The sequence below is a fragment of the Anolis carolinensis genome, chromosome 2, assembly GCF_035594765.1.
Source record: "Anolis carolinensis isolate JA03-04 chromosome 2, rAnoCar3.1.pri, whole genome shotgun sequence".
In the NCBI taxonomy this organism is placed as follows: Eukaryota; Metazoa; Chordata; class Lepidosauria; order Squamata; family Dactyloidae; genus Anolis; species Anolis carolinensis.
The window spans coordinates 160,258,378-160,285,351 of NC_085842.1; the positions used below are offsets into that span (position 1 = coordinate 160,258,378).

At 39.0% G+C, this 26,974-nt stretch overlaps 1 protein-coding gene across 4 annotated transcripts in view; it reads left to right on the forward strand.

Annotated features, from left to right (window-relative positions):
• dip2b (disco interacting protein 2 homolog B) overlaps positions 1-26,974 on the forward strand; it is a 203,356-nt gene that overhangs the window by 169,253 nt on the left and 7,129 nt on the right. For all 4 annotated transcript variants that reach the window (XM_062970969.1, XM_062970972.1, XM_062970971.1 and 1 more), the window contains 17 exons: positions 3,579-3,718; positions 4,637-4,770; positions 8,072-8,152; positions 9,688-9,815; positions 12,970-13,084; positions 13,592-13,793; positions 15,111-15,220; positions 16,381-16,461; positions 17,620-17,743; positions 18,759-18,880; positions 20,116-20,227; positions 21,055-21,164; positions 22,351-22,481; positions 22,754-22,922; positions 25,722-25,892; positions 26,076-26,137; positions 26,594-26,651. In XM_062970969.1, the coding sequence (XP_062827039.1) occupies positions 3,579-3,718; positions 4,637-4,770; positions 8,072-8,152; positions 9,688-9,815; positions 12,970-13,084; positions 13,592-13,793; positions 15,111-15,220; positions 16,381-16,461; positions 17,620-17,743; positions 18,759-18,880; positions 20,116-20,227; positions 21,055-21,164; positions 22,351-22,481; positions 22,754-22,922; positions 25,722-25,892; positions 26,076-26,137; positions 26,594-26,651 (2,050 nt within the window). The remainder of the gene's footprint in view (positions 1-3,578; positions 3,719-4,636; positions 4,771-8,071; positions 8,153-9,687; positions 9,816-12,969; positions 13,085-13,591; positions 13,794-15,110; positions 15,221-16,380; positions 16,462-17,619; positions 17,744-18,758; positions 18,881-20,115; positions 20,228-21,054; positions 21,165-22,350; positions 22,482-22,753; positions 22,923-25,721; positions 25,893-26,075; positions 26,138-26,593; positions 26,652-26,974) is intronic.

Genomic DNA, 26,974 nt, shown 5'->3' on the forward strand with positions numbered 1-26,974 from the left:
CACAATGCTGATGTGTAAGCATACCCTGATATAATCTTCTCCCGCCTATACTTATTTGAATTTTTCACCATTTTATATGAGGGACACCGTTGTATATAATGGGAGCTGAGCATCCACGGATTTAGGTATTCACCAAGGGGTGATATGACGTGCTCACAATATTTGGGAAGAAATTCTTACCTGGAAATTCTGAAGCTGAGGGTTTTTTTAGTTCTAATTAGATAAGTAACTTTCTTTTCTTTGAAGAAATCGTAGTAATTTGGATGTAAATACGCACACACACATACATATAATCTGAAAATAATAATAATAATAATAATAATAATAATAATGATAATGATAATGATAATGATAATGATAATAATAATAATAATGAGAAGGGTTAATAATGATAAGGAGAAGACCGGAAACTGAAATCCAGTCTCTGACCAACACTGTCCGAATTTTTAGCACTGATATCAACATGGAGTTTGGTTTGGACAAATGTTCGACAGTGGCATTGAAGAAGGGAAAAATCATTGAAAGTGAGGGCATAAATATGCCCAATGGCCAAACAATAAGGTGTCACCAGCCAGAGGCCTATAAATATCTGGGCATATTGCAACTGGACAACATCAAGCATGAACATGTGAAAACTGTGGTCAGCAAAGAATACACACAAAGGGTCAGAAAAATTCTCAAAAGCAAGCTCAATGGAGGCAGCACCATCAAGGCCATAAACACCTGGGCCATACCTGTCATAAGATATACTGCTGGCATCATAAACTGGACACAGATGGAACTGGACAATTTGGACAGAAAAACAAGAAAACTCATGACCATTCATCATTCACTGCACCCTCGCAGTGATGTTGACCGGCTATATCTGCCTAGAAGATCAGGGGGCAGAGGACTCTTGCAAGTAAAACAAGCAGTCAAAGAAGAAGAACATGCTCTGGCAGAATATGTAAAGCAAAGTGAAGAACCTGTTTTGATTGAAGTCAACAATCAGAAACTCCTCAAAGCACAGCAGACAAAAAACCAGTACAAGAAAGCCACACTACAAACTAGAGCTGACAGCTGGCACAACAAAACACTGTATGGAAAGTTCCTTGACAAAATTGAAGGAAAAGCTGATAAGGAGAAGACCTGGCTCTGGCTCACGAATGGGACCCTGAAGAAGGAGACAGAAGGCCTGATCCTTGCAGCCCAGGAGCAAGCCATCAGAACAAATGCAATCAAGGCCAAGATCGAAAAATCAGCTGATGACCCAAAATGCAGACTGTGCAAGGAAACTGACGAAACCATTGATCATATCCTCAGCTGCTGTAAGAAAATTGCACAGACAGACTACAAACAGAGGCACAACTCTGTGGCCCAAATGATTCATTGGAACTTATGCCTCAAGTACCACCTCCCTGCAGTAAAGAACTGGTGGGATCACAAACCTGCAAAGGTTGTGGAAAATGAACACGCAAAGATACTGTGGGACTTCCGAATCCAGACTGACAAAGTTCTGGAACACAACACACCAGACATCACAGTTGTAGAAAAGAACAAGGTTTGGATCATTGATGTTGCCATCCCAGGTGACAGTCGCATTGATGAAAAACAACAGGAAAAACTCAGCCGCTATCAGGACCTTAAGATTGAACTTCAAAGACTCTGGCAGAAACCAGTGCAGGTGGTCCCGGTGGTGATGGGCACACTGGGTGCCGTGCCAAAAGATCTCAGCCGGCATTTGGAAACAATAGACATTGACAAAATTACGATCTGCCAACTGCAAAAGGCCACCCTACTGGGATCTGCACGCATCATCCGAAAATACATCACACAGTCCTAGACACTTGGGGAGTGTTCGACTTGTGATTTTGTGAAACGAAATCCAGCATATCTATCTTGCTTGTTGTGTCATACAACGTCGTTGTGTCAATAATAATAATAATAATGAGAAGGGTTAATAATGATAAGGAGAAGACCTGGTTATGGCTCATGAATGGGACCCTGAAGAAGGAGACAGAAGGCCTGATCCTTGCAGCCCAGGAGCAAGCCCTCAGAACAAATGCAATCAAGGCCAAGATCAAAAAAACAGCTGATGACCCAAAATGCAGACTGTGCAAGGAAACCGATGAAATCATTGATCATATCCTCAGCTGCTGTAAGAAAATTGCACAGACAGACTACAAACAAAGGCACAAGTTTGTGCCCCAAATGATTCATTGGAACTTATGCCTCAAGTACCACTTCCCAGCAACAAAGAACTGGTGGGATCACAAACAAGCAAAAATATTGGAAAATGAGCATGCAAAGATACTGTGGGACGTCCGAATCCAGACTGACAAAGTTCTGGAATACAACACACCAGACATCACAGTTGTGGAAAAGAAAAAGGTTTGGGTCATTGATGTCGCCATTCCAGGTGACAGTCGCATTGACGAAAAACAACAGGAACAACTCAGCTGCTATCAGGACCTCAAGATTGAACTTCAAAGACTCTGGCAAAAACCAGTACAGGTGGTCCCGGTGGTGATCGGCACATTGGGTGCCATGCCAAAAGATCTCAGCCAGCATTTAGAAACAATAGACATTGACAAAATTACGATCTGCCAACTGCAAAAGGCCACCCTACTGGGATCTGTGCGCATCATCCGAAAATACATCACACAGTCCTAAACACTTGGGAAGTGTTCGACTTCTGAATTTATGATATGAAATCCAGCATATCTATCTTGTTTGCTGTGCCATACAATAATAATAATAATAATAATAATAATAATAATAATAATAATAATAATAATAATAATATAATAAGCATCATCATCATCTTTATTTATATTCCGTTTTATCTCCCCGGAGGGACTCAGAGTGAATTACAGTATATATAAGGCAAGCATTCAGTGTCTTTTTATATGAACAATTACATACAATAACACAGATAAGGTAAAGGGCTTCCTCTTTTTCCATTTCTGGCATCTGGAGGCCTTGCTTAACTTCCGGCCATGGGGAGGTGTTGTTTGATTTTCCATTCCAAAGGAGCCTTCTGTCCATAGACATCTCTGATCTTTTTGCCAGCATGTCTGCATAGGGCACCCTTTAACCTTCCCTCCAAGGCGGTACCTATTGATCTATGTGCATTGCATGCTTTCGAACTCCTAGGTTAGCAGAAGCTATGACTGACAGTCAAGAGTTCATCCTGACTCACAGCTTCAAATTGTTGAAAGGTCAACGGCCTTTCCTGCAGCTAGCAGCTTTGACCGCTATGTTACCGAGACCTCTCCTCTTTGAATTCCACATAGTGGAACCCAAAGAGGAGCTAAAGGTAATAATGAAAAATATTTCCATTTCAACAAATATGCATTACCCATTTCAGAAAACATTTCTTGACTGTGTTCATCACTAATTTTGCATTATGGTAAACAGCAACTAACAAACTTGATATTAAAAATTTCATCAGTAAGAACTGGAGAGAAAATAGTGGCCCTTTTTGCTGTTGCTATTAAACAGTTAGAAGTTGGGATGTTGATACAAAATTTCCAGTGACCTCCTATTGAATTCTCTTCACCTTCCTGCTCCTCCCTCTTGAATCTTTTCCCCCTCAGGCCTGGTGTCCCAGGGGCCCCTTTGCCTGGTAGGGCTATCTTATCAATGAATGGTCTGAGTTACGGTGTAATCCGTGTGAACACAGAAGATAAGAACTCCGCTCTCACTGTGCAGGATGTTGGACATGTGATGCCAGGTGGTGAGTATCAAAATGATAAGAGTATTATGCATTGTTCTTGAGAGAGAAGTGATCTGAGATTTTTCAAAATTGTTTTATTCAGAATTATGGAGGAACATGATCTGCAAGTAGCTTTTCATCTTCCTAAACTGGACCTTATAAAAATCGCTGATTAACTTTCCAAGTGCTGATGTCTGAATCTCCTCGTCCCTTCCCATTAATTCTTCCTTTGGTTTTATATACTTTATACTCCAAACTTGTGGAAAGGAGCTATCTTGTTTTTATTGACCTGATATCAGGTTCCTTTGGGAGCGCCAAGGGCTGAGAAGAAAAATTGTTTAAAAGAAAAAAGGGGGAAATGTAGCAGTGATATCAGTCACAAAGGCAGCTTGTGCTATTATTGAAACTAGTAACCTACTCCTGTTGCAGCATAAGTTCTCTGCTAGTCTCTACATAACAATTCATTTGTTGGTTATTCCGATCATTCAGGCTGGAATAACTTGAATGGAAAAAGCAGAAAGGTTCCTCTAATCCCTTTGATCTTTAAGGGTTTGAATTGTCCTGGTCCACCAAGCTTCTGTGGTATATGCTTGGAAAGAATTAAAGTTTGGTAGCCATTAGCCCTTTTGAATTTCTGTTTGGCTTCCTAAGTCCATGTTGCCACTTGGCAGATTCTTCTCTTCCATCTTATACTGCCCCTGACCACCCCCATCCAACAAAAATAAACTTGCATCCAGGGAGGAATCACAAAGAATTCAATATGAGTGAATTGATCACTGAGTTTTTTGTTAACAGCTACGGAAGCACAGAGAATACATTAAGCTCCAAGGTTTGGTCCTGTTTAGTTCTCTCGCTTTTGAACATGTTCTGTATCTTCATCAAAGGAGCTGATTCAGCCTGTGGTTGGGAAGTACCCTAATGCCATGTGGTTTGTTCTAGGAATGATGTGTATAGTGAAGCCTGAGGGCCCTCAGCTCTGCAAGACAGATGAAATTGGTGAAATCTGTGTTAGTTCTAGAGCTGGAGGAATGGTGTATTATGGGCTGACAGGAGTAACTAAAAACACATTTGAGGTATGTAATAGCTTTCAGATTTGTGTGTTATTTTATCCTGTTAGTGAGCAAGTCTATATGGCCTGTTTAATGTCTCCCTTTGCCCCCTTTTTTTGTTTATTTGTTGCAACTTGGGTCTCCCTGATTTTACTTATAATGTTAGAAGTGAGTTTAATTTTTTTCATATACATTGTTAATAGTTCTCACAGCAGTTCTCTTACTTAGAACAAAGGTATTATTGCATTCTGAAGATTTTAAAGCATAGGCTGGAGACATTTCTAAAATCACTTATGAGCTCATGGCCAGTCAACAGTTTGGCTGTGCAATCAATGGCCCTCCAGATGTTGAGAGATTCCTTTTCTTATTGGTCACAGCCAGCATGGTTGGTGGTCGGGTATGATGGAATGTGTAATCTAACAGTATCTGGAGGACTTTGTGTTTCCTTCAGTTGACGTATGCTGTTAATAACTAAAGTACGCCAGGAGAATTGTGCAGTATCAGATTTTGGGAAGAAGCAAAGGAGCTCAGAACTCTCATTTACCAATATGTAAGAATATCTTTACCAAAGGGTTGACCCATCTAGCTGCCAAAATGCTACAGACTACCTAAAGTGTGTGTGACATCATGTAAGAGATTATTGAGAGACTTCAATGGGCAGAATTAATATTCTCTTGGAGCCTGTGTGCCTTAGACCCTCTTGCTGATGGAAGACTGTATTCAATCTTGTTTGGGTAATAACTTGGAAGCTAAAGATTTAAGGTGGGGGTAACACCTGGAAGTAAAAGTCTACAATTCAAAAGGAATGGAAATCTAATTGTAATGTTCACAGTTACGTGCAAATCTTTAGTTTACACTCTCCAATGCATAAGAGTTCAGGTCTTTCATTTCTATATTTATTGGACTGAGTAACTGATGGCATACTCCAACATTATGAGAAACTCCGCAACTGGCTTTTAAGAACAGTAGGTTCCTAATTCACATAAGGGCCGGGATACTTTTTGGTACTGTATACAGCCCCATGCCCATGGGCTGAGTACCTGTGGTTTCATGTACTCTCTTCTCACAAAATATGTCTTCTCTGGGAATTTTCTAGGCTGTTCTGTCAGAAGTTACCATAGAGTTCATGGAAGACATAGCAATTTCCAGAGAAGATACATTTCTAGGAATTTTCTACCGTGTTTCCCCGAAAATAAGACCTCCCCAAAGAATAAGACCTAGCAGGGTTTTGGGGGGATTGCCAAATATAAGGCCTCCCCTGAAAGTAAGACCTAGCAACTAAGGCTGCAGCAGAGTTCCATTGGGAAGCATGGCTGCAGGGCAGAAGCAGCACACATACATACACAGGAGGGAGGGAGGGAAAGTGCTTGCTTTCTGTGCCTCCCTCCCTCCCTCCCTCCCTCCCTCCCTCCCTCGCCTTGCCTGTCCCCCAGCCAAGGCTTGAAAACCTTCCGTGGCTGCTGCCTGCGCTGCCGTTTCTTCCTTCTCCATCCTGGCCATGCTGGCCATGCTCTCTTCTTCCCAGAGGCTTGTGATTGGCTCCTGGAGCCAGGGCAAGGGAGGGTGGGAGGGAAGGAAGAGGGCTTTGCACTCGTCCCCAAGGCTTCAGCTTCTTAAAGGTACAGGACGCATTGGGATTCTCCTCTCATCCTTATTCCTATCCTATGCCATGAAACTGATTATTTTATACTATTATTCTATTGCCATATTATTATCATCATATTCTGTTACTATTATTATATCCCATTATTATATTATCCTATTAATATATTTTAAATCATTATATTATATTTTTCTATTATTATTATATCATTATATTATTATTCTATTATTATTCTATTATATTTTCATATTATTATATTATTATTCTGTTATTATTATATTCCATTTTATATTACCCTATTAATATATTTTATATCATATTCTATACTATTATTCTATTATATTATCATATTATTATTTTATTATTATTAGCATATTCTGTTATTATTATTATATTCCATTTTATATTATCCTATTAATATATTTTATATCATTCTATTCCATTCTATTATTCTATTATATTATCTTATTATTATTATATTATTATGCTATTCTATTATATCCCATTATTATTTTATCCTATTAATACCATATTATTATCATTTTCTGTTATTATTATATCCTATATTATATTATCTCATTAATATATTGTATATCATTATATTATTATTATATTATCATATTATTATTATAGTATATTATATTATTCATCATTCATGACTACACTGAAACTAGAATAGAGAGAAATCAGCGTGGAAACCTTGTGAAACCTAAATTACAAGAGGTACCATAGATTGTTGTACATGTAAATAATGGTAGTAACAAGAAATTCTTGATAGGATTCATAGTTTGTCTGGTTATGCTGGTTTGTGATGACAACTACTTTACAGTATATAATAAATGTTCATTTTGTTGTTATAAATGTGAGCTCTTCTTCATGGAAAAATAAGACATCCCCTGAAAATAAGACCTAGTGCATTTTTGGGAGCAAAAATTAATATAAGACCCTGTCTTATTTTCGAGGAAACAGGGTATATCTTGTAGTGTAACTCTATGGTCATTTGTGACCCATTTAAATAAGGTTCACTGTGATCCAGGGCTTCCTCTTTCCATACCAAGTTCAGAAATGTGTGGCCTGTGGATACAGAGGTTGTACTGTACTTAAAAGAAATATGAACCAGTTTGGAATTGTGTGGAGGCTTAGGTTGAAGAGGCTGTGCCATTTTCTGGGACAATTTAGATAGATAGATAGATAGATAGATAGATAGATAGATAGATAGATAGATAGATAGATAGATTCTATTCATAGGGATGCAATCCTCTGCAAAGCATGCCTTACAGTTTACTCTCCTTACCCTGTTAACCTTCTTTCTCTCTGTTCCCTTCTGCCAAACAAATCCTTGCCATGTTGTGAACTTAAGGTTGTTTTTGCTGCTGTAATGAACTTCAGGTAACTAAAGGATGAAAAGTTGGTGCACATCTCTGCTTCATAATGTGGAATTCTATACCGCAGAAAAGCAATGTTTCCAGTCTTGCGAAGTCTGCTAGTAAACATGCCTTGTGCCTGTCAAATAGTCAACTGTTTGTTTGTTTGTTTTCCGGGCTTACAGTCAGTCCCAATTAATGTCAGAGGTAAAGTTGTATAATCAAAATATTGCAAGGAGAAATTATTTTTATGGCTTCTAACGTTTGAAAAAAAGTTCCTCTTATAATGTGTAATGTGCTGGATATCTTTCCATGTAGAAAAGCCATTACCCCTCACTGATTTATTTTCTTCTCACAGGTCATCCCTGTCAATTCAGCTGGCTCTCCTGTGGGCGCTGTACCCTTTGTGCGCTCTGGCTTGATGGGATTTGTTGGACCTGTAAGTTCATCTGCGTTTGAGTGCATGTTATATCCAAGGAACTAAATGTACACAATTGACCAAAGCTGTTCAAAACATTCTGAATTCTTTCATTAAGTGTTTCACAGTATTTCACCTCATAATAGCCGCCCTTTCCCCCTCTTCAAAAAAAGGGGGGGGTGCGACTATTATGTGGTTAATTTTGGGGGGGAATTACGTCTCATTTTTATATTAACTAGCAATGAGGCTGATTTAATATAGTTTCTGAGTATCCTACTGTTAACTTTGTTGAGCGGTAAACCTTCACTTTATTGGCAATCTGGAAGCTACCGGATAAAGCTACTTCTTAGATTCTCCTATACCTGTCTGCATTAAAAAAAACCAGAGCGAGCATATTACTTCAAAGACATATTTCTTCATTTATTAATTTGGAGCCTCCGGTGGCCTAGGGGATAAAAGCCTTGTGACTTGAAGGTTGGGTTGCTGACCTGAAGGCTGCCAGGTTCGAATCCCACCTGGGGAGAGTGCGGATGAGCTCCCTCTATCAGCTCCAGCTCCATGCGGGGACATGAGAGAAGCCTCCCACAAGGATGGTAAAACATCAAAACATTCGGGTGTCCCTGGGCAACGTCCTTGCAGATGGCCAATTCTCACATTCCAGAAGCAACTCCAGTTGCTCCTGACACGAAAAAAAATATTTTAGCAGAGTTTGAGGAGAAATATGCATATATGCAGAATGATCTTAGCATCCATTATCTTGACTTAATTTATCTTCTTTTTGGCCCTGGAACATACTTTGTGAATCATCTGAGATCTCCTTTGGTTTGAATCACACCTAAGGCTTTGTGAATAATGTAGACTTTTCTTCCCAAATCTGCCTTCTGTCAATATTTAGCACAAAATGAGAACTTGTTTGAAAATTGTATCACATTTTGGTCCACTAATTAACAGGAGATATAAACATAGATATAATCTTTGTAAGCATGTATGTCTAGAAACTTTAGTTAAAATCAGTTCAAAAAACCCAATTGTCTAATTCACAGACCAATGTGAGTGAAGTACTTTAACTTTTATCAAAAAAGGAGCCATCTTCTTCTGTGAATAGAGTGGTAGAAGGTGAGAGCTTAGTCTGTCCTGGGAAAACCTAAAAGACGCACCAGCCACTCTCTTCTCTCTGCTGGGTGCCACTTCTGGCCTTTTTTAATGCATTGGTGCTCTCCCCTCTTCAGGAAATAACCCAGAACTTATCTGTGGGTCATATAAAAACCCATACTTTTGGCCCCCAAACCTGCCTTCGACTTATACAGGAGTATATGACAGATCAGATGTAAAAAAAATAAATCATTTTTATTCATTTTCATTCCAAGTTGACTGGATTTCTCAAGTTCTTACTTTGTAAAATGCCTGGTTTAAGTGGTCACAGTTTCTTTAGGTTGCATCTTCAAAACAGTGTGCTCAAGACGGGATGTGTGTATGTCAATAAAGGGGGGTGAGGGAAGAATTAACAAAAGGAGAAGGAAGCAGCTCTGTTCACTGTTGTCCTTTTTGCATTACAGGGTAGCCTGGTATTTGTGGTTGGAAAAATAGACGGGATGCTCATCGTTAGTGGACGCAGACATAATGCTGATGACATTGTGGCCACTGGACTCGCTGTTGAATCTATCAAGACAGTTTACAGAGGAAGGTTAGTTTAGACTTCCATGAAGAATAGTTCGTTGAATACCTTATCCTGTGGACTGGTATCTTTTTTAAAGTTCATGGAGGTCACTCTCTTTTTCTTCCTAGTGTGTCTTTGAATATGCGCTTGCCATATCTTGAATTTAGAACTTCAGAAATGAGAGGAAAAAGACCCTTTCTTTTTATTGAAATCAGGAGGATCTTTTAATAGTGGTGGCATTAGCCAGCATAATGATGAGATAAATGGTGCAAATTAATGTAATCAATTAACTGAAACTGTACAGAGTTGCACCTTGTGCAGAGGTCTCTGCAAACAGACACAGCTAATGTTTGCATCAAAGCATTCCTGATGCAAGAGATAGCTCATATTTTGTAATCAGGATTTCCGAATGTTTGTTGGAAGTGGTCAGTATTTAGAGACCTTAGTAAATGCTGAAGCCTTTTGCAGTAAATTTTTCACTTTTGATTCAGTATGGATTCAGTTGTGAAGATAAGCAGATGTTAAGAGGAAGTATGATAGAAGCTCTTGAAATGCATGATATTGTCTTTCGTTGGTCTTTCTGTATGCCATGTGTCTGGATGATTACAAATCAGACCTCTCTGTACATATCTGCCCCAGGATACTTTTTCCAACTTTATGAAGCAAAGCCAATTTTTGCCATGGAATGTTAATTTAATAGGAAGCTGTAATGCACCCTGGCTTTCCAATTAATGTACCTGTCTAGTGTACATGTTTCCAAATATCAATTCATCCTCTTCATACTTAGGTGTACACCTAAAATTGAAATACTGTATATACTCGAAGATAAGCCGAGTTTTTCAGCCCTTATTTATGAGCTGAAAAAGCCTCCCTCGGCTTATCATTGTGTCAAGGTCAAGGCTGGCAACGGAGCCTGCAGGCTATTGCTTGCAATATGTGATCTATTTCTCTCTTCTCCCTTATCAGTGTGTTTACTTTTGCAGAGCCTCCCTCGCTCTTAATCAAGGGAATTATTTGAAAAGAGAGACACCCTTGCAAGTGAGGAAGAAGAAAAATATATATTCATTAATCTTATGAAAGCATTTCCCCCTGAAATATTTGTTAAACTCTCCTACAGATATATAGGCATTAACCCTTTGCAAGCTTTTGCAATCTCTCTATCTATATACATTAATTTTATATATGAATTTCCCCTCATACGTTTGCAGGTATTTGCAATTCCTTTATACATATAGATCCATGTACCTGTGTATTTGTAGCCATACATATACATTATTTTTATATATGAATTTACCCTGATATGTTTGCAAGTCTCTGCAAATATCTATATAAAGAGAGATGTCTGGATAGATATGAATATATTCTTACCTACCTATATATAGGGCTTGGAAATATTACAGGGGGGAAATGAGCCCATGTCGGAAGCCAGCCTGAGTCCCCATGGGGAGATAGAGTGGGATCCAAATGAATTTTTTATTATTATTATTATTATTATTATTATTATTATTATTGATACCATATTGTTTTTGTTGCCCCTACTTTTCCACTTATAGAGCTAGTTTATTGCTTTTCTTTGAAATACGGTAAATATTCAAAAACATTTAACCTACTAATGCCTCGATTAATGAAATTTTATTGGTATCTATTTTTATTTTGAAATTTATCCGTAACTGCTGCATTTCCCACCCTCGGCTTATACTCGAGTCAATAAGTTATCCCAGTTTTTTGTGATAAAATTAGGTTCCTTGGCTTATATTTGGGTCAGCTTATACTCAAGTATATACGGTATATGAAGCAGGTCTGCTTTCTTCCATAAAAAAAACTACATTTCTTCGTAATCCTCCTGGGCTATAATCCATTTTACCTTCTCTCCTCAGTGATGGATTGATCCATCTATTTCTAGGCCATGCCCAATTTTTATTTAACCATAATCCTGTTCAGATAATTGCAGCATCTGTATATTTTGCACAAAATTTGCAATGATGTCAACTTGCATTTTTCTGTATTTTGTATGCCCCCCCCCCTTTCTGTGTAACTTCCCTAATATGTAGAATTCCTTATGCAAGTCTTGATATGGGAACTGCATTTCAAAATTTGGATATGTGTGTGTTATATTATATCCTTATATTAGATGGATAGTGCAAATTAAAATAGTTCACCCAAAATGTATACCAGATAAAATTATCTCCCATCTACCTCTTCCTCACTGTGACTTTTCTCTCCCACTTTGCTTTGTTCATCGTATTGTGCTAACAAGGTGTCTGAGCATTTACTATGCCGTTTCTGTGTCCTAATATGCTGTTCACTGAAGCATCGTAGCTGTCATCTGTCAACTCTCTTAAAAGGGCTCCCTTATTGCAACATGGACAAACGTAAATATTTAAATAAATAAACACCATTAGCTATTGAGATGTATGAAAACTAGCTGTAGGCTGTCATGTACTTGTTTAGAAACAGCAAGACTTCCTTCTGGAGATATTACATATTTTCAAATCTGGATTTCTGTGCACTATAGAGGAGGTATTGAAGGAAGCATGGTGATGTCTGTGAATGGAGACTTTGGGTGCTATAGTTAGTGGTTATAGTTTGACTCCCATATTGTCTGGGGATATGTTTCAAGACCCTCACCTGGCCTCCCACTCTGGTGGATAACTGAAACCATGGGAAAATGTGAACCCTATATTTTGACTATACTTGGGCTGGGAGCATACCATAGAGTCATGCTGGAAGACCTAGAGCCTCATCACACTCTAGTATTTATCCACTTTAATCTACTTTAAATGCTGCGGCTTCCTCCCGCAGAATTCTGGGGTTTGTAGTTTAGGGAAACCCAGGGCTTCTCTGGATGAGCAGTTTAAAGGCCCCTCCCTACACTACAGAACCCAGAATTCTGCAGGAGACAGCCACAGCACTTAAAGTGGATTAAAGTGGATAAATGCTTGAGTGTGATGAGGTCCCTGGAGAAGCCCACAAATACTTCAGGGAGGGGTGAATGTTTTGGGGAGTGTAAGTGAATATCAAGTCCATGGATAAAGGGATCATACTGTGCTTGAAAAAGGCTCTTTATGGTGAAGGCGCTGAGCTCTTTCCATGCGCTTGGACTATTCCAGCTTGTGTTTCTGCCATTTCACTTCATAAATATACTTCCATCTTATACATCATGACTCGTGTTTCTTCCCAGGATTGCTGTGTTCTCTGTGACTGTTTTCTACGATGAGAGGATTGTGGTGGTGGCTGAGCAGCGGCCAGATGCTTCTGAAGAGGACAGTTTCCAGTGGATGAGCCGAGTGCTGCAGGTAGGGACAGCTGGAGCAAATGGGTTCCCTCTTTTTTGGAATAATTGGCAGTTCTTTAAAATACTATATTTATTCAAGTCAAATGCACACATTCTTTTTGGTGAAATTATGTTATTAAAATTAGGATACATATTAGATTCGATGGTGCATTACAATCATGTGTTTGCTGGCCTCGACCTGATGGAAGGGCGCAGCTTCCAGTTGGGCATTTCACTGGCTGCCTGCCTCCCTGATGCAACCTTGCTTGTGCTATGTGCTTGTTGTTCTCTTGTTGTGCTTATTATCAGGCCCACTTTCTTTCAACGCCCCAGAGGACGACTCTAATGTGCCAGTGAATCTGGCTGTGGCTTCTCTCCATTGCGTTGGTGTGGTGGGGTGTTTTATCCTGTTCTTGCTTTCTTTCCCTTTTTATGTGTGCATTAATACAGCACTTTACCAAAATGTAGATGATTGTTCATACATGGGCTCTGGGTGCTGGAATGCCATTTTCTGTTTTCTTGTTTATAGGCGATTGACAGCATTCACCAAGTAGGAGTATATTGCCTCGCTCTTGTTCCAGCCAATACTTTGCCAAAAACTCCTCTAGGAGGGATCCATATATCTCAGACCAAACAACACTTCCTGGAGGGGTCACTACACCCATGTAACATTCTCATGTGTCCTCACACATGTGTAACCAATCTGCCAAAACCCAGGCAGAAACAACCAGGTAATTGAGGAGACACCATGGGATTTTTCAAAAATGTATGTGCTCCACTTAAGTGGATTAAAGGCTTGTTTTGAAGAATGGGGTGAGGATTCCTTCCCTTAGAATTTTTCCTGAATAACTTAATTTGGGAAAGAATGAAGGACACAGGGAATCCATATATAGTAAATGTATTCTGAAGTTATAAAAATTAAATGTAATGATAAAACAGCTTGATACTTTGCCACTACTATTTGGCAGTCTTTGATGTATCAATAAGTATTTTGAAGACAGTTCTTGTGTGGCCTTAGGAAGAATCAGAGCTTCCCTATTGAGATAGTAAAGGAAGTTACAACCTCAGACGTGGAAATATATTACTCTCACCACTCTGTGCTACAGCGTCAGGAGAAAGGTCTGAAGGTCTTATGCCCCACAATTCTTGAGAAATCTTTCCTGCTCATTTCTTCTAATGAAAGAGAAATAGTTAAAAACAATAGCAGCAGCAACAATGTAGGAAGAGCAGCAATTGCCTCTTCTCCCTTGCTTCTGCCTTGCTCTATAAGGCCATTTCTCAGTCTGATGGGTCTTTTCTTCCATGACAATCCTGTTATACATATTAACTTCCCTGTTTCTGTTCTGTCAGTACCACTGAAAAATACTTATTTAGCTACCTGGTCTTCAGTTCCAGATTTTCATGCTCCCACGATATACATTCAGCTCTCCCTGTTTGGTTCGGGGAATAAGACCTATACAAAAGTGAAAAACCACAAATAAAAAGGCTATCTTTTTTCCTAGGAGAACAAGTCTCTAGGAATCTCTAGAGAAGTATTCTCTTAGGAATCTCTAGATCAGGCCTGCACAACCAGATATTTTGGACTTCAGCTCCCAAAATTCCTGACTATTAGATCAACTGGCTAGCGCTTCTGGGAGTTGTAGTCCCAAACACCTGGAGGACCATAGTTTGTGCAGGCCTGATCAAGATTCTCCAGGCTGACTCTGTGGGTCAACATCTGGTGGAAGTTGACCATGGAGTAGGACGGGATGAACTAGAAATTCCTAGAGAACATTTTAATATAATCTATGAGAATTTAAATCTGTAAAAGTAAAACCTGCAAATGTGGAAGGCCAACTATGCTCTTCCATATAACTCTCCGCCGTCTTCCTTTTGTCCATTTGTTTGCATTGGCCCAGTCTCATATAAAACTCAGGGTTCCTACTGGTATCTTCCTGACTGCTTCAGAATCATAATGCTTGGTTCCCTTTCCCCCATGCTGCTGTTTTTATACAGCAGTGGGATGAGGCTTCCATTACCAAGTTCTTGTATCTTGTTTCTGGCCATAGGTGTCGGCCCTGCCTCTGTGATGGTGGGAAACCTGGTTGCAGGGAAGCGTATTGCACAGGCTGCTGGGAGGGACCTTGGACAGATAGAAGAGAATGACCTGGTGAGAAAGGTGAGTCCCCACAGCACATTACCCAGATTTGCTGCATATGCATTTGCACCTTTGTCAGAGATGTGGTGTGGGAAAATTTCCAATGAAAATGTTTCACAATGAATACATCCCATAAAAGTTCTTAATACTGACTCTCTCAATTTTTCTCTCACTCAATGCATCCATAGTTGACTAGTCTAATGTCCTGCAATCAATCAAGTTAATTGGGCTAAATACTGAATATGATATTCTAGTTATTGTTTTAAAGCAATAGGCATCAACAAACTCTTGCCCTAAGTCGAGTGAACCAGAAAGTGAATGTATTGCTAAGTTTGTTTTTATTTTACAAAATGTCTTGCTTCTCAATTTGTCAGAAGTAGAATTAGTCAAAACAAAATGTAATAAATTGTCCTTGCTCACAGACTCACATACATCCTTTAGTGAAATAAAATAGATTTATTAAATCAGTTTTTCTCTCAACTTAAAGCAGAACTGGCAATTAGTTACACTGTTGATATACGATAATTTGGAAACAGCTCCTTTTAGGTATGTGCCCTTACCAATATAGTCTTGTCATTTTTGTAAAACATAAGGAAGTATATGTTATCCTCCTTATATTATTACAAAGATTCCAATAACGTAACTTCAGCAGAAAGATTTGTATATTAAATATGTTTAAATATAATGTTTAAACTAAGTAAACTGAATCAAGATAACATTATGTAGATAATTGGGGAATTTTTCCAGGAAATTTTTGCAGTTTTATCTCCCCACCCCCACTCCCGAAACCCCAAATCACTGGCTTGTGTGTACAACCGCTCTTATTTCTCTGTCACAGTAGAGCAAGACTGCCACCCTCTTTCCTGCCATAATCCGAATTTTCTTGGAAATAACACCTATCCCTTTATGTTTGCTTTTTATGTTGCTCAGTGACCAGGGGGCAATCAAACAATGTCGACCTCAGGTCCTTACAGGCCCCTTAAGCTTCTTGCTGCTCCTGTCTGCTGCACTGGATATTTGCCAGTCAGCCAGGCTTGTGGCCCATCTGAGAGTTCATGTTGCAGCTTACTAGCCTTCAAAGGAATCTCGGCGATCTGCTGGAGCCAGTGTATTCTTTGTATTGCCTTATTCTGCACCATCTCAAGGATGTCCCTGCCACTAAAAATGTATTTTCTTTGCAGCATCAGTTCCTGTCTGAGATACTCCAATGGAGAGCACAAGCCACTCCTGAACACATGCTTTTCCTCCTGCTTAATGCCAAGGTACTGGTGGGATTGATTGCCTTTGAAGTAGCTGTGTCTCTTGTGTTCCTTGTGAGGATTAGAGATATAGCTAGTTCCTGTTCCTTTCATATTTCAGATGGGTGAATAGGTAATTCGGATTAAATGGTTGTATTATTTCTTGCAGACTGGGCTCATGTGGTTAGCCAGGTAATGCAAGGCTGTCAACATTAGCAAAGATACTAAGAGAAACTGAAAAACTGGGGACACCCTTCAGCATATCAGGAGTTGCAATTTCATATAAATTCATTAACGATGTGGTGAAGCACTAAATCAAGAAAACTTTGGCTAGTAATGATCTGTGTACCTTTCTAGCAGTTAAAACAAAAAGAAGAGGGTCAATAATTGAATATATAATAGTTCCTGATACTGTCAGATTCTACCAAGTTTTGAGAATATGAATTGCTTGTACTTTGGGCAGTAACAGAACCTTCCAGAAAAGCTGAGAGTGACTTGATCCAATATCAAAGCCTTTGCTACTTAGGATCACAGTTGCAGTCAACCTTTGAATTTTCTTTTCTTGTTGGCCATTGCTATATCTCATGGCAGAAGGGGTTTTCATGTGTTCAGGGAGAAAGGGGGCCCATTTTTGCCACTTGGGGAGATTACATTACTATGGTGGTGGGATACTTTCTCTACTATTTTCCAAACCAAGGTATTTGTTAATGTATAGTGGTGCTTTGTAAGTTTAAGACACTGTAACACAGTGATGCACAGAAGTCAATATTTATGTTTTCAACAGAAATATGTAACAGAGGCATTTTTATAAGGAGGAAGAAAAGCTGAGAGAGAGGGATTTTCACATGACCACTTTCCTCACTGGTTTGCAGGGGTTGGAAGTCACTGTTCAGTTCTAACTTCCGCAAAGTGGATCACCTTCATTTCAGTTCAGATGTGTTTACAATAGTACATTGTAGTGAATGTATTAAAGAGTCACAACACATCTTTTAACTGATGCGATTGTGATAACACAGGCATAATTCTTCAAAGCTCCTCCTTACAATTATTGCAGTTGAAACCAACTTGTTACAATGGAAATGAACTGGTACAGTGACTGAGTAGTTCTCCAGGGAGAAGCAGCTGGTGTTTCTCCTGCTTTTGAGTGAGGTGTTAACGTTTGCTTCCTTCTCTTTTTGCTAGGGGGCCCCAGTTTGTACAGCCACCTGTCTGCAGCTGCACAAGCGAGCTGAGCGAATCGCATCGATTCTATATGAAAAGGGACACCTCAATGCTGGTGACAATGTGGTGCTGCTCTATCCTCCCGGTAAGAAAAGTTCACAGTTGTTCTCTTGATGGGGAAGATTAAAGGAATTCAGGTTATTCAGCAGTCTCTATTCACTGGAAACCTCTCTTATGCCCAGAACTCTGTGGTGTTAGTGTGCAGAGATGTAATATGCAGAGTGGAGGTGTATAGTATGCCAAAAATACTGAACTGTCACAGGAAATGGAAGAGATGACAGAGACGTTGAGGGCATTGGTTACCCTGCACTCTTTCTGTGACCACATGGGTTCTTCTAAGCTAATCTTTTCTGTACCTCGCCTTGAAACTGAAACTATGTTAATTGAATACTTCTGAAAATTAAAAGGGTGGTCATGATGAAATGCCATACATGGCCCTGTAGAATCTTCCCCTGCTATAAATTATCTTCCAGTATATTTCTCTCTCTGTCTGTCTCTATAGTTCATTAATTTTAACAAAAGACTTTTAGTGATTCTGAATCTTCAGTTCTCTTGGATTTTCCAGGATATCCATTTCCTTTTCCTGCTGTTTTACTAAAGAGTTGGCTTTACACCAGTGGACAGAAATCCAAAAAGCAGCATATTTCTGGTGTGATTTCTAAAAGAAACCTTTTGGAAAGGCTTTATATGCTTTTAACAAAAAACACTGTAAAAACGAATATTAGTGATTACTGTTTAGATCACTAAGAAGGGTTTCCCTAATTCTACTATATGGCTTATTCTGTGGTGATCACTTTAGTGGTTTTTATCAGAATTTCCGTATTGTTCTGCGCTGAATGAGTCCCCATTTCCACTATTTCCATTCCCAGGATCATCTTGATGGCCTCCTCCCTTTCTCTTCCTTTTCCTCTTTTACTTTTGCTGACCTGCTTTGGCTACCAGTTGTCCTAGTTCAGCTGTGGGTTTGCTCCTTGCCCTCAAGGGCTGTGACTCTTTAAATTACTTGTAGCAAAACCCAGAATGAAAATAATGATAACAGTTAACACCAGGAAACTGATGCTAAACTGTTTCTCTGTGTTATCTTCCTTGTGTCCCTGCAGGCATTGAGCTCATTGCAGCATTTTATGGCTGCCTGTATGCCGGCTGCATCCCTGTGACCGTCCGGCCTCCACATGCTCAGAACCTCACTGCCACGTTGCCCACTGTGCGGATGATTGTAGATGTGAGTAGCAGATTGCCCAAAGCCACTTCCCATATCCAGTTGAATGCCTTGCCCATATTCTATTGTCTCAGAATTATAAAATCTTCTTTCTTGAGCATCAGCTGGTACAGACAGTATATAAACCCCATGGGAAACTATTTTCAATAATGCTGTTGTAGTTGTCAGTGAAACACTGTAAAACAGGCCTCCTCAAACTGTTTGTGCCAGTTCACTTTTTTACAATCATGGCATAGATGCTTCTAAAATCTTTGCTCAGCATTCCAGTCCTAAGCAAAACAGAATAATGGCTATATTTTGGTGAACATGAGCAATATTTCTGTCTCCAAAATTGACGTGATAGTTTCCCCTGAAATACTCAATTGTAAAACAACTAAATGCTTCTAAGGTTCCATGCAGTTAGCTTTTCTTATAAATGCTTCTGTATTGTCATTGTACTGGATTTTTATTTAATAAAAGCAAATCTAATATACTAGGCATAAGTCTCAGTATATGAACCTGGGGTTATAGAGTTTCAGATTCAAGTTTTACTTCCGCTGTTAATTAACAAGGCAAGCTGCACCTTCTCAGTATTTTTCCCCTCCCCTAAACTTTACAGTGGCTTTAATCTTGAGCTACCGTTTAGATTTTTTTTTATGACGTACTGATATTATGTTTGAAAAATCCTCTAAAGCATGAATTATGTTAATACCGTACAGCCCCGCTAATCTGAGCCCCGCTAATCCGAGCGTTTGTATTATCCGAGGCAAATGTCCTCTGCGCCCCCCCCCCCCCGCCCTCCCCCCCCCCCACTCTCTCTCTCACTCACTCACCCCGCCGGGTCCCGGTGTTGCTGGAACCCAGCCGGGTGAGTGAGCGAGGGACTGAGGGCGAGCGCCAGGCCGGGCCCCAGGGCCTCCCTAAACGGGGCACTGCACGGAGGAAAGAGTGCCTCTTTCCTTCGCCCAGCGCCTGGCGGCTGTTTGGGGAGGCCCTGGTGCGTGTTGCTAGGCAACAAGCACGCACTGAGGCTTCTCTAAACCGGGCCTCCCTGATATCCGGGAAGTTTGGTTATCCAAGATTGGGCCCACCCCTTTATCTCAGATAACCGAGACTCTACTGTACTTGGTGGTGGTGCCAGTGGTAAATGTGAGGTGACCAAATACCTTGATTCTTCGATTCAAACTCTAATGTTAGTATATGTTCTGTGTTTTCAAGCTTTGTTTCCTAGCAGTAGTGACTTTTGGGGTATATTTTAGGTCAGCAAAGCTGCCTGTATTCTCACAAGTCAGATCTTGATGAGGCTACTGAGATCCAGAGAAGCAGCAAGTGCTGTTGATGTGAAAACCTGGCCAACCATCATTGACACAGGTAACAAACATGCCTTCAAGTTTATTTATTCGCCATGGTCATATAAGAATGGAACAGTGATAGAATTAAATGGTTGCGTACCCACAACAAATAAATACAAGCTATTTGCAATTTCAAGTTGATTCCTCTTACTTTCAAAATAAATGCAGTGACTAAACCTGGTAAATATCCTGATAAGATGTTCTGAAATGATGAAAAATAAGAGGAATTTGGTGAAATCATGAATGAACTCCTCTAAGTTAAAATAAGTAGATTATGAAATCTGGTGAACCTTCAAGGCTTCACTTTGTTCTGTACCCCACTTGCATTGGGCATGTGGCACAGAATGAGTAATAATACAGTAAATCTGAGTTGGTTGCTTACATGAATATGGATTTTTTAAATTTATTTACACCCTGCCTTTCTCACCCTGAAGGGGTCTCAGAGCAGCCTTACAATAGGCAATAATTTGATGCCACGTAAAACAGACTTATAATAAAATAAACATATACATTAATAACATAAAATTTAAAAGCATATAAACATTAAAACCCATTATTAAAAACCACACAATTCAAATTCATAGTCAACGAGCCGTTCCAATCGTGATTGCACATATTCCATCTTCACTTATTGCACTGCTTTCTCTTTATCTCTTAGGCAAACTGCTTTTTAAAAAGATACAAGAATCCAATTGTACTTTTCCTGAAAAGTGAGGACATTGCATTTTAATGATGTTGCAGAATGTAGTTCCATTGTTATGTCAGCATTTTCCATTTCTTCACTCCCCAAAAAAGCTCACTTTATGGACCATATGCAATGTTAACTACTTTTTTTATTTACTGCAGATGACTTGCCCAGGAAGCGCCTACCTCAGGTTTATAAGCCACCAACTCCAGAAATGTTGGCATATCTGGATTTTAGTGTATCCACAACAGGGATGCTTACAGGAGTAAAGGTACAGCTGTGTTACATTAGTCAGTACCTTTGGGTGTCTCTTGTAGGCTGAGCTTCCAGTTAGTATAGTTTTAGATTTTAAATATAATCAAGCTAGAATGTGTCTTGTCTAGCCAGATAATCAATGGATAGGTAAACCTACATATCTACAGCTGTAATGAAGGTAAGGGGGATGCCCAGAGAGCAAGACCGCTATGTTGTATGCTTGGAGCTATGGGTTCAAAAGGGACCTTAGAAGCGCCCTCATCTTTGTGTGAAAGGTGGATAACTAGAATATGAAACTACACAGTTTCTTAAGAAATACTTGATTTTTATAGCTGGACTGCAATTATATACAATTTAGATATTGACATTATCTGCCACTAAACTGCCCCCCAAAAGAACAGACAGGTCAGTTGTTATTTTGTGATACATAGACTACCTGTGTGGGAATGGGCAAAATTACTGTATTATTCTGAGAAAAATTATTTTATTACACTCATTTAATAATCGTTTTCCCCCTGTACTTATCGGCCTAATAAGGGTATAACCCTTTCCTGAATTTATCTTACAAGAGGGTGTGAAGATGAATTTGGTAAAAAACCATAGAGATTATGATACTGTTGTGAAAAAATTGATGGCTAAAGGAGCTGAGTGTGTTTAGCATGGAGAAAAGAAGGCTTAGATGGGATGTGTTTAAATATCTGAAAAGATCTCACACTGAGGATGGGGCAAAATTGTTTTCTGCCACTCTGAAACCTAGGACATGGAGCAGTGGGTTCAAATTGCAGGAAAAGAGATTACGCCTAAACATTAGGAAGAATTTCCTGACTGTAATTGCTTTTCAACAGTGGAACTCTCTTGCCTCAGAGTGTGATGAATGCTCCTTCTCTGAAGGGTTTTAAACGGAGGCTGGATGGCCATCTATTGGGGTGCTTTGGTTGTGTTTTTCCTGTACGGCAGGGGGTTGGACTGGATGGCCCTTGAGATCTCTTCCAACTTGGTGATTCTAAATCAGCAGAACAATATACGTTATAGATTGAGTCTAAGCTTGTTTTCTTGGTTTGCTGAAAAAGCTAAGCTGGTGCTTTAAATAATCAACATTAGCTCATGGGCTCACATATAAGATTGTGTTTATCAGGTTCCTTTTGTTGTACTACAGAAATTCAGTGCCATCTCCCTCACCTGTCTCTCCCTCTTTCCTCCAGATGTCCCATGCAGCAGTCAGTGCTCTCTGTAGAGCCATAAAACTCCAGTGTGAATTGTATTCCACACGGCAGATTGCCATCTGCCTTGATCCCTATTGTGGGCTCGGCTTTGCACTTTGGTGCCTTTGCAGGTAGGAGCCTGGTTACTTTGTGATTGATAGCCATCTTGCCCTTGGTCCACTGGTCCATTTTCCTTTTAGTTTTAGTTTTGTTTGCTTATAGTAAATCTCTGACCAGTATACCTAGAAATGCCTCTGGTTCATATACACCTGTACTGGGTGGTGTAGATAGATCACTGCCAGGACAGCAGGTTGTAATTCACATTCATGGACTGTGTATAGTTAATAAAACTCTTCCTCTTCTGAGAACTGATATACTGTTTTCTTTTGATCTTCCTTGGCAGTGTGTATTCTGGTCACCAGTCCATTTTAATTCCTCCTATGGAGTTGGAATCCAACCTTTTCCTCTGGCTCTCCACTGTAAGCCAGTATAAAATACGGGACACTTTCTGTTCCTATTCCGTCATGGATATGTGTACAAAGGGCCTTGGGAATCAGGTTGATGTATTAAAGGTAAGAGGCTAGAGTTTATTTAATAGGTATTGTGGTTAAGTTGTACAAAAACATTTCCTTTATATAAAGACACAAGACTGCTAGAATAGAATCTTGAAGAAAAACACTTCTTTTTCTGTTTATAAATATGGTTTGGCTGTTTAAGTAAAGCTTTCAAATTTATTTTTAATATATAGTGCAAAATCTACTGCAAAAAAATTCATGAGCCCCATTGAAATGAATTAAACTAACTGCATGACAGTTTTGCCATTTAATAAGTTCTTCCATTTAACTCAGTTTAATTCTAAAAGAAAAAAAACCACTTGTCCTGAACTGTTATTTAGTCCACTGTTTTGATAGCATATTTATCTCCGTATTCTTTGCATTATGCTTTCCAAGAAATGAATGCTGAAAATATTGATTATAATGGAAATATGGCAAATTTGTTCTTTTCAACTGAAAAATATGAGGCTTTCAATTATAAGGCTAATGTTTTGTTGCTGGTGGCAGAAATAATGGCAGGCCTCACTTTGTGAGCTAAATGCATAACATGAAGATATTTTGAAGCTTTAAATTGTGGTTTGAAATAAACCGTTTTTATTTCACCTAAAAATGTGAAACCATGGTCTGTACAAATCACACTCATTTGAATTATTAAGATTTCAACTTCTGTGGCCATTCTTTTAGATACCTTCCTCCTGAAAGAAGGAATGGAAACAGAGGAAGGATCTAGGGCAGTCATATCAAACTTGTGGCTCTCAACATTATCTGCTTGGATTGTGATTGGCTCAGCTCCAGAAATCCTGATCATTGAAAAAGAAGCTAGGGCTTATGGGAGTTGGAGGCCCAAACACCTGGAGGGCAACAAGTTTAACACCTCTGATCTATGGCCTGAATATAATAATATAATAATAGTAAGACATGGATTAGGATTGCCTCTAAGGCAGGGGTCCTCAAACTTTTTAAGCCAAGGGCCGGTCCACAATCCTTCAGACTGTTGAGGGGCCGGATTATCATTTGAAAAAAAAAATACAAACAAATGAAAGAACAATACAATATTTAAAAATAAAAATAATTTTAACCAACATACATTTATCAGGATTTAAATGGGAAGTGTGCTCCTGCTTCTGGCCAATGAGATAGTCAGGTTAATTAGGGTTGTTGTTGTTGTTGTTGTGTGCCTTCAAGTCATTTCAGACTTCGGGCGAGCCTAAGTCTAAAATGTATTTATTTATTATTTATTTATTTACTGCATTTATTTACTACATTTGTATCACACCCTTCTCACCCCAAAGGGGACTCAGAGTGGCTTACAAATTATATGTACATACAATATATTATATTATTAGCATAGCACAATATTAGCATTATATATTACTTTATTGAACTATACCACTATACTGTAATATTATTAGTAATATTATATGTAATACAGAATATATAATTAATATTATTATATGGTATTATTATTAGTGTTATATTGTATTACATTACAATATTATTATCAATATTATATGTATATACAATATATTATATTATAAAAATGAGGGCGGGGGCCGGGTAAATGACCTCGGAGGGCCGCATTCGGCCCCCGGGCCTTAGTTTGGGGACCCCTGCTCTAAGGGCACATCTATACTGTAGAATGTATGCACTACTTCACTCCCATGGCTCAAGGCTATGGAATCATGGGAGTTGTAGTTTTACAAGGGCTCTAACCTTCTCTGCCAAAGAGTGCTGGTGCCTACCCAAACTGTAACTCTTAGGATTTCCATAGCATTGAGTCATGGCACTTAAAGAGGTATCTAAATGCGTTCCTTCTACAACATAGATGCATCCAGAGTCAGCCATAGTTTACAGTTATCTGAGTCAGTCTCTGATGGCTATCCTAGAATTGGCATCTTTTGTGTCCCTCCACTCCAACTTCAATATCTACCAGGCTAATTCTGTCCACTTCAGTCAAAACGCTTCAAGAATGTATCAAACACAGCATCTCAGGAAGTGCCAGCAAGAATTTCAGGATGATACAATTAACATAATGTACTATGCTGCTAAAAGTAATTGATGTTGCAAGTCCATTGATCTTTGTACAAAATACGTTTTTACCTGTTTTGCTCAATGGCTTGACTAAACAAAGTTAATAATTAGGTCTGCTGATGTGGACTCAGACAATTAGAACAGCTATTAATTTACTTCTTATCGTGACTTGGTGGATATTGTAAAAATGAGACCCATATTGAGGCTTGACCTGAATTATTTGATGTCAGCTGGAATTTTCTCAATGACGAATCACAGTGAATCACCGGTCCTCATTGTTAGAACTCCTTTTTTCTGTGTTAGTGTGACCAGATCAATATCTTGATGTGTGCACAAACACGCATATTGTTTTAATGATTACTCAACAGCCCCAAATGGTACACACTGATCTTACTCTTTGAGGGCTGTTATGTGTTATATCCTTCGTTTTTTCCCTTTTGCCACAAGAGGTTGCAAAAGCTCAGGACAGAGGTCAAAATAAGACAGGTGGTGGGGAAGAGAACTGCTTGACACATTTTGTTCATAAGGTCCTTGTGTTTGTTTCTAGAGGAAAAGATTAGGAGAATTAAACAGATAACAGGTCCATGGTTCTGTAGAGATTGTAGGGAAATCATTCTAAAATGGTTCAAATCTAGTGTTAGAATCAAGAGGGTTAAAATTTTGTTCAGCTTTAGAAATTGAAACCCTGGAAGCTGTGTGGAAAATTGACAACCACTGGCCTTTAAAAAATTTATATTGGCAAGTAGCTATTTTTTTGCAGTTCCCTCATTCCCTTTGTATTTGCAGGCAAGAGGCATTCATCTGTCAGGGGTCCGAACCTGTGTCGTGGTGGCTGAGGAGCGGCCCCGGGTTGCCCTCACTCAGTCGTTCTCCAAGCTCTTCAAGGACATTGGCCTCTCAACCCGCGCTGTCAGCACTACCTTTGGGTCAAGAGTCAACGTCGCTATCTGTTTACAGGTAACAAGGAAATTTTAATGCTTTCTGGCATTTGGGACAGAAATGGTGCTGTTAAGACACTTATTTCCTTCCTGGGCATTGGCTTATCCAGCCTGCATTGTCCTTGGGGTATTAAAATGCCTTCAATTACCACTTTTTCTGGGAAGAGATGGTTTACATATTAATTTCTCTTCAACATTTTAGGGAACCTCAGGGCCTGATCCCACCACTGTTTATGTGGATCTGAAATCCTTAAGACACGACAGGTATTCCTCTTCCTCCTCCTCTTCTACTTCTTTTCATTTGAAACTGACTTGGTTTAAATACTATGATTAAGAAAGTATATAGTGATCTAATAATATATTCTAATTAATAATAGTGATTAACAATAATTAATAGTAAAACATAGATTTGCAAAGATCAGACTGGCTTGATTTTGATCAGGTTGACATTTATTTTCCTGAAATGTTTAGAATTAAGTCTTGAGTGGTAGCAAGCAGATTAGGGAGGACAAGGTTTTTGAAAATGATAAGCAAAAAAAGTTCTGTCTTTAGATATGAACATCTTTTAGAATGTTGAAAAGTTGCTTTTCATTATATTTGAATAATTCCTTTGAATAATCCACTTGCTTTTAGCTCATTTTTAAAATGTGTAATTTACTAATACATTTCTAACATATATTTTAAATATGTATTTTATAATATGCATTCCTGTTTTTCTAGAGTGCGACTAGTGGAAAGAGGTGCTCCCCAGAGTCTGTTGCTCTCAGAGTCAGGCAAGGTAATGACATCTTTGCTTGTGAGGTATGAAGGTACACAACCAGACAATTTTAGGTCCTTTTGAAATGGTTTCCTCATACAGTAGAGTCTCACTTATCCAAGCCTCGCTTATCCAACGTTCTGGATTATCCAAGCCATTTTGGTAGTCAATGTTTTCAATACATTGTGATATTTTGGTGCTAAATTCGTAAATACAGTAATTACAACATAACATTACTGCGTATTGAACTACGTTTTCTGTCAAATTTGTTGTATAACATGAAGTTTTGGTGCTTAATTTGTAAAATCATCACCTAATTTGATGTTTGATAGGCTTTTCCTTAA